At 48.1% G+C, this 7,574-nt stretch overlaps 3 protein-coding genes and 2 non-coding genes across 5 annotated transcripts in view; 3 read left to right on the plus strand and 2 right to left on the minus strand.

Annotated features, from left to right (window-relative positions):
* Positions 1 to 85, minus strand: part of Pmar_PMAR013222 (conserved hypothetical protein) — a gene marked incomplete at both ends in the record, with an annotated part of 1,564 nt that extends 1,479 nt beyond the window's left edge. The window contains 2 exons of the mRNA XM_002772838.1: positions 1 to 12; positions 54 to 85. Coding sequence (XP_002772884.1) covers positions 1 to 12; positions 54 to 85 — 44 coding nt within the window. The remainder of the gene's footprint in view (positions 13 to 53) is intronic.
* A 989-nt stretch (positions 86 to 1,074) lies between these two features.
* Positions 1,075 to 1,146, plus strand: Pmar_PMAR013223. Its single transcript has one exon. It is a non-coding gene; the product is annotated as a tRNA-Trp (tRNA).
* Positions 1,147 to 2,265: 1,119 nt separating this feature from the next.
* Positions 2,266 to 2,484, minus strand: Pmar_PMAR013224 (hypothetical protein; the record flags this gene model as incomplete). Its single annotated transcript, XM_002772839.1, has 1 exon — positions 2,266 to 2,484. The coding sequence occupies one exon, from the start codon at positions 2,482 to 2,484 to the stop codon at positions 2,266 to 2,268; it is 219 nt and encodes a 72-aa protein (XP_002772885.1).
* Positions 2,485 to 5,840: 3,356 nt separating this feature from the next.
* Pmar_PMAR013225 (hypothetical protein) lies at positions 5,841 to 6,854 on the plus strand (the record flags this gene model as incomplete). The annotated part of the gene is made up of 1 exon (XM_002772840.1): positions 5,841 to 6,854. One exon carries the CDS (start codon positions 5,841 to 5,843, stop codon positions 6,852 to 6,854), a length of 1,014 nt encoding a protein of 337 aa, XP_002772886.1.
* Positions 6,855 to 7,368: 514 nt separating this feature from the next.
* On the plus strand, positions 7,369 to 7,440 carry Pmar_PMAR013226. Its single transcript has one exon. It is a non-coding gene; the product is annotated as a tRNA-Trp (tRNA).
* The last annotated feature ends 134 nt before the right edge of the window (positions 7,441 to 7,574 follow it).

Consider the following 7,574-nt stretch of genomic DNA (forward strand, 5'->3'; position numbering starts at 1 on the left):
TTTTCTTCAGTCCTGCAGTAGGACTCCTACGAGGGTAGATGCTGGTCGCCTACAATATAAGTTCTTCACGCGTGTCTGTGAACATCGGCAGTTAGTTATCTGCCCACATCTTCGCACTACAGCAGTAGTGTGCTCGTGTATGGCGGATGATCCTTTCTAACTAATCTTCTGGCGTAATCTGTTTTTCTTTGTTCGCTTTTGATGCCTAACAAGCCTGTATTGGCGCTCTCGAACATGCGACTGGGCTCGCTATCAATACCAAGACTCCAACCTCTGGTAAAAACTGGACGAATGATAGGTTTAGTAGTACCCAGTCTCAACTGGGACTCTCTGGTCGCATATCGCACATTGTAGGGGGCTGTATGATGATCATTCCTGAAGATCTAGAGAGGTAGGATAGGGAAAAACGGGAGTGAACAAAGTAGAGCGTTACATCGTAGCGACTAGAGCGAAGATACTGATTGGATCGAAATGAACTACCATAGCCTTGTTGCCAGCGCGAGGAAGATTCGATCTTCTCCATGCTCGCGCTGACAATGACCTCAGGTCATTGACCTGAAGGACCTTATGACCTGGTGACTTGGAATTTGATGTGTCCGAGTGTAACATAAACATAGTAAAGCTTTTTACTGTATGATCTCCATTTTTCCATTGTGCTCAGTTGTTCAAGGACAGTTGCGCAGTGATGAACGGTGCCGTAACGGTACTAGTAGTACCGTGCTACCGTTATAACGGTTAGCATACAGCCTAGCAGTGTATGCACATTCGTCGAGTTCATTGCTTTCTTCGATCTTCTTTGTGGCCTCGTTGACAAGCGGACTCCTTTGTGAGGGAACTCACTCGTTCATGGATAGTTAGAAATTGTGGTGTATGCATTATCTTGGCAAACTGACATATTGTCGGGCTGGATTGTCAGGAGTTGGTGGAAGTCATGCTCGGATTGCTCGGAACAGGTGATCCATGGAGTACATTAACTATTTTGTCCGCGCACCTCCATGGGAGAAATTAGAAGTGTTAATGTCCCATATTTCGAGCGTTAGGCATAGAAGAACGTCATATCTTTCATCAGCATCAGGCCCTGTGGCGCAACGGTAGCGCATCTGACTCCAGATCAGAAGGTTGTCCGTTCGAATCGGGCCGGGGTCAAATCTTACTACTCAATTTTGTGAGTACTTACTGAGCCAGTCATATTTTCGAAGACACCCCCTATTTCAACTCAACGATGTCCAGTATTCCGTTTGCATTCCGTGTTCACCCACTCATTTTCCTCCATTGTTCGTCATCCCGCTGGTCATCTTTTGTCCCCACGGCGATCGTACCTTTGACGGACCCTTCGAAGTTCGAACAGCTGCTCTATCGGACGAAGAAATCCTCCCGCGGCGGTCAAACACATTCCTAATGAGGTGTAGTGGCGCGCTTCATTGGACCCACCACGCCGACCAGTAGGACCAAGTGCAATCTACAGAAGCACATCAAGTGGCACTTCGGGACCTCGAGATATGCTAGCTTTTTCTCCTCCTAACACCGAGGGCCAATCTGTTCCCTATATTCATCTCCAGCTCCTCCTGAACGAGATCCCTTCATATGCCTAGCAGAGCGGGAACTAGCTCGTGAACCTCACCGGAGCGAAAGTCCCAGGAGCCTGTTCTGTGTTCTCTTTTGAACAGCCTCTATATTTCCGTTTGATTTGGCCGTTGGTCGCTGCGATCGCTAAATCTGCGACGTGTATCACTAGAACCCAACTCCTATCAGTTAACATCCACGTCATAATATCATATCATATCATGGACATGTCAAGATTGTCCAGAGTACATTGCGCTGCATGACATTCCGAGGCGGCTCATACTGTGGCCTCGGACAGCTGTCTAACGTCATCGGGTCTCCTGAAAGAAATGCCCAATGAATCGATAAGCAAGTGAGAGGCCTCACCCATCATCATCCTGTGCCTGACTTCCTTTCCTCATTCCTTCGAGATTGCCATACTGCCAGTGCAGAGTCATGGATCTCCATGCCACGGTGATGACCAGCAGAGAAAGAATGATCACCACGACAACCAATAGTGCAATGATCGTTTTGAGATCTTGGTGCAAGCTATTGGTGTCGTTGCGATCTTCCCCTTGATCTTGGACGCTAGGCACGGACCTATAAAGCACAAATGACTCAGCGACAGACACTTATAACGATAAGACGGAGGCTCCGTCTTATCGTTACAAGTCACTTGTTGCTATGGGCTCCGTCACGGAGCCCATCGTGCGTTCTAATTCCTTACTCTTGATCCATAATGGGCCCCTCCGAGCTCACCGGAGTTGTCCATTGAGGAGTTGAGACGAACTCCGGCTCACTCGTCTTCTCCACTGGGCTCACTGTGCCGAGAATAGGGTCATCGGATGTATCATAGCCCTCAGATTCAGCCAAGATCTTATCGAAATCTATACCACCGCAGAAGCTGAGGCGTAAAATGACTATCCAGTAGGAGAAGGTCATCATGTACGAGTTGAAGGTTGATATCCTGGAAGAAGGGCGTCAATAGGTTCGAGTATTTGAGGCGTAGATGCTCCACAATGCAACGAGCCCGCCATTCCAACACGAGCCAGCAGTACAACCGCTTAGCGACCATTGGTCGCCGACGAAACAATGCCTTGCAGTTTGCACGATGGAAATATGGGTGCTCGAATCTCGTGAGACGCTGGCCATTCTTCTGCTGTGGTCCGTTTTTCTTTGCTCGCTTTCGATGCCCAACATGTCACTATTAGTGTTCTTGAACATCTAACTTGGTGTGCTATTACTACCGAGAATCCTACCTCTGATCAAAGACGAATGATAGCTCCAGTAGTACGCAGTCGTAGGTCGGGTTCGCTGATCGCACGTCGCGCAGTGTAGAAGATTGTATGATGATCATTCTAGAATATCTCTCAAGATACTTGCGAGAAAATGATTACGTCGGCCTGCTCGTGGATGTGATCGATCAGTCTCCAGTTTCGCTCGAAGGCATCCGTAATACGGATGGGGTGGTCACCAGGCAACTCGGATTCCGTATTGTCTGGTGACCACTATTGAAAATCTGTATTACCGGTCTTGTCTTGTGGTGACAAGTTGTCAGCATGACCTTTACATGCCCCTCTCCAATTACTCAGATTTGCGCAAGTGCGGGTGCATTGGGCGATTACATACGAATGATGATTCATACATGATGGTGGAGGTAAGAAAGATGAAATTCTGCCATGAATGATATGATATGGATATGCCTTAACTCTCACTCAGTGCAACATCAAGTCGGACAGTTGCGAACTTCACGATAGCATTGTCACAAATCCTCAGCCGAAACAAGACGAACGCATGCGGATTCTCCAGGATTCAATCCTGAGGATTGCACTCTTTGAACCACTTCCCACTTGAGTTTTCGTCTCCAAACTCGCGCATGATCAGGCCGTGTCCGACGAAAAATCATGAAGTAGGGACCATGCAAACCGGTACAGTTGCCATCTGGTGGCCAAAAACACTAACCCTCTCTTCATCGAGTGTCTCGTGTCATCGATGTGATGATTTACTTAGTAGAATTCTCGTCCCTACATATGATCCTCCCCGCTCATGTTGAAGCACTTCGCTGTCGGATGGCTGCAAGCCTGTGGAAAGACACGTGTGCTGTTGGGCCCCTGCCTGAACTCATGAGTGATATAATGTCCTTCATCCCCCAACCAATGCTCACTTTCGATTGCCCTATAGAGGAAATCATCGTGGACGTTTCTGATAAGCCAATATGTATCTTCGTCGAGGGAGGTGTTTTGTACGCTGTCTTCAGTGAGTGCAACACCGTTTTCTTGAGCGAGATCCATCCTGCAGGCGGGAGCTCCGTGCTAGCTAAAGCAGTTGACGGGCAAGTTATGTGTTACTACGATGACTCTACGTCACATCTCTATGTCCTGCACCGCTACAACAATATCTCTCTGGTGGACTACGATGTGAAGGGCGGCCGAGTTCACAAGACTTATTACATGCCTGTGTTCTTGAGCGCAGGATCGTGGCCGAGTTGCATGACCGTCATCCATGGGCATTGCTTTTTCACTGCGACCTGCCACGGCCAGTCCGAGGTTCTCTATACCAAACTCGGCCGAGGTGATGGAGACGATATGTACGTCATCTCATCAGAGGCTCGAACTGATACTGAAACCTCAGTAGCTGGCATCTTTCCAATCTCGCTGTCACCGCTGGTCGTCAATGTCGCCTACCATAGAGAACTGACGCGGCGTTCAGTGGAGTTCCGAATGGTTAGCGAGTCAAACCCGGTCGCTTTCGTGAAGAAGGAGATCACTCAGCTGGCCCTCGCTACACCAGAAGATGTTACATCATCGCCAATATCTGGCTGCGATGTGCTCCTATGTACTTCAGGAGACAGCTACTGTTTACGTAACAGTAGGTGGCGTAAGTTATCAAAGGGCTTCGAGTTTGACAAGGGAATACCATATTTGCTTGAATGTCCTGGCGCCGCCGACAACTCAGGGAGATTATGCTTCATCATCGATAGGAACACCAGAAGGGATTTTATTTTGAACGCTGAGCTCGGAGAGTTCCGACTCCTTCGGGCTCATCCTTATCGTCGATGAGCCAGCAAATAGCTCTCTACGAGTTACACCTAAGCTGTTCGAGAACCATGCGATGTGATTGTTGTGCCGTTTCTTCTTCTCCTCGATGCTGTCTAGTTAACGAACAGGACGATGATAGCCCGGGTCGGTTCAACGCGATTTGCATTCGTAGTGCCACTGTGGCGCTAGGGTATGGGGAATCCCCATTGGGGATTGAGGAAGGACTCGAATGTTCAGGTTCTGTTTTCTGTTCTACATCTTCTGAAGGCCTATTTTGCTTTGCTGAACCAAGTCTATCGTACGGGGCGCCTATGCCAGTGGCACAATGCCACCGCCCCAAGATATGCCTTTAGTACAAGCATTTCCATAGGGGCACGCGATAGGGAGATCATACTCGTCTGCACGCCTGAAGTGATTTCATTTTCGACGAATTGTGGGAATCAATTTCGCTGTTAGTGAAGTCGATTTTCCTTGGGGCAGATATGCCACTGCAGGGCTCAACGAGGCGTGACGGTCACGCCGTGACTGTTGTTATCTCCTAAAGGCGAGAGATGTTGTGAGCCATAGTGAACATCTTGGTTTGCCATGGCGGTTGCAACATAGACGCTGGTCCCGGTATGGCATATCTGCCCCGAGCAAAGTCGGCCTCACTAACCGCGAAATTGTTTCCCACAATTCGTCGAAGCCCCCAAATCTTGCAGACGAAATTGAAAATTCTATCGCGGGCTCCCACGGAATTGTTTTTACCACAGGCATATCTTGGAGTGGTGGCATAGGCGCCCCACCCGATAGAATTGATTTTACTGAAAGCGAGATAAGCCTTTAAAATGTGTGGTACTTCCCGTACAATTTTTATGACCGTCCAGTACCAATCTTTGAGTATTCGGTCGAAGGTGACATACAAAAGCTTCCCACCCCCTGGGCGTCATTTCTGGTATCTTTTGGCCCATCGTTCAGGGAACATCTGAATATCGTGTCTCGCCTGCCGCTAGCTTCGAGGTAGATTAAGGAACTCCGAGAAGGTATTTTTGAGAACGCTAAGAATGTATTCACAATAGAAATAATCCATAATGCACCGAAGATCTATATTGTGTTCGAGTATGGTATACCAAGTTGGTATTACCAACTGTCAAGTTTTCGAAAGTGCCTTGGAATTTCCAATTCACCGGAAAACCGGGTAGACTAAATTGATTTCACTGAGAATTACGGAAAAGATCTCTTGAATGTGTATATTTTGCAGTTGCTCTTCCTCGTCTCGATATGATCTTCCCACCTCACGTTGGAGCTCTACGCTGTAGGATGGTTGAGGGGCTCTGGAAAGAGTGTTCGTCTGTTGGACCCTTAGCCGAGTTGATGGTTGATATTATGACCTACATCTCTAAGCCTAGTCTAACGTTAGCTTGTCCTATGGAGGAGAGTATCCTTGACATTAGTACGAAGCCCGAGTTGGTCTTTGCTAGGGAAGGTGTGGTTTACGGTATCTTCAAATGCGCCTCTGTCATTGCGCTTCAACAGATATATCCTTCGGGCCAGAAGGAGATCTTGGCCCTGACCGCCCCGTGTAACATTTATTATTTTGCCTCTGACACAGGGCATCTTCATGTTCTCACTGGTACCGGTTCCTTGTTCGACTATGACGTAGAGGCTCGTAAGATGCACGCTACCTGGGAGTTACCACGGTTATTTTCTGGTGGAATGCAACCCACTCATATGGTTGTTATCGGAAGCAATCTGTTCGTCGCAGTTGCTCGAACAGATCGCTTGGAGTTGAGGTGCGCGACTTTGAACAACGTGGGAGACATTCGCGTCGTGTGGGCTAAGGCCAAATCCGGTCAATCTAGCAACATTAACTGCTTGAATCCGGTCTGTGTTGACCCTATCACCGTGAGCATTTTGTACCATGAAGGGTCCATCACTTATTTGGCTACGCTGGAGAAAGTTAGAGAAACTTGTCCGGTTTTGTTCCGAGAGAAGGTGACTAAGGCTTCGCTCAATGTATCGGGTTCGGTGCCAAACGGTTGGATAACTGGGTCCAATAGTTTCCGCTTAAGGCACGGAGATAGCGGTCATTGCTCTCTCGTGGACATCCATTCTCATGTGCAGACCGAGTCTTTCCCTTTGCAAGACTCTGCGGTTTTGACCTGCCCAGCTGCTGCTGATCGTTCGGGTAACTTGTACTTCGTGCTCGACCGCGGCATAAACCCTTCCCAGCATGGACAACAGCGAAAAGCGGACTATCGACTGCTGCGCGCTTCTCCGTTTTTGCGTTGCTAATATCACTATATGTCCGCAATCAAGAGATGCAGGACCTTATGACTTACAATTTGATATTTCTGAGTGTAATGAAAGCGTAGCAATCTTTTTTCCTTCATGAGTTTCATTTTTCCATGGTGTTCATGTTCAAGGATAGTTGCGCAGTGATGAATGGTACGGTTATAACGGGTAGCCCCAGCCTAGCAGTGTATGCACATTCGTCGAGTTCAGGACTTTCTTCGGTCTTCCCTGTAGCTTCGTCGACCAGCGGACTCCTTTGTGAGGGGATTCACTCATTCATGGGTAGTTAGAGATTGTAGCGTATGCATTATCTTGACAAACTGACACGTTGTCAGGCTGGATTGTAGCGAATTGGTGGGAGTCGTGCTCAGATTTCCAACAAATGACCCATGTGGAGCACATTAACTATTTTGTCCGCGCACCTGCAAAACCCCCATGGGATAAATTAAAAGTGTTAGTGTTTCCTATTTCGAGAGCTAGGGGTAGAAGAATGTCATATCTTTTATCAGCACCAGGTCCTGTGGCGCAACGGTAGCGCATCTGACTCCAGATCAGAAGGTTGTCCGTTCGAATCGGGCCGGGGTCACATTTTACTACTCATTTCTGTGAGCACTTACTGAGGCAGCCATATTTTCGAGGACATCCCCTATTTCAACTCAACGATGTTCTAGTATTCCGCTTGGATTCCGTGTTCATCCACTCATTTTCCTCCATGTCTAT

Source organism: Perkinsus marinus (assembly GCF_000006405.1).
Source record: "Perkinsus marinus ATCC 50983 genomic scaffold scf_1104296960350, whole genome shotgun sequence".
NCBI lineage: Eukaryota > Perkinsozoa > Perkinsida > Perkinsidae > Perkinsus > Perkinsus marinus.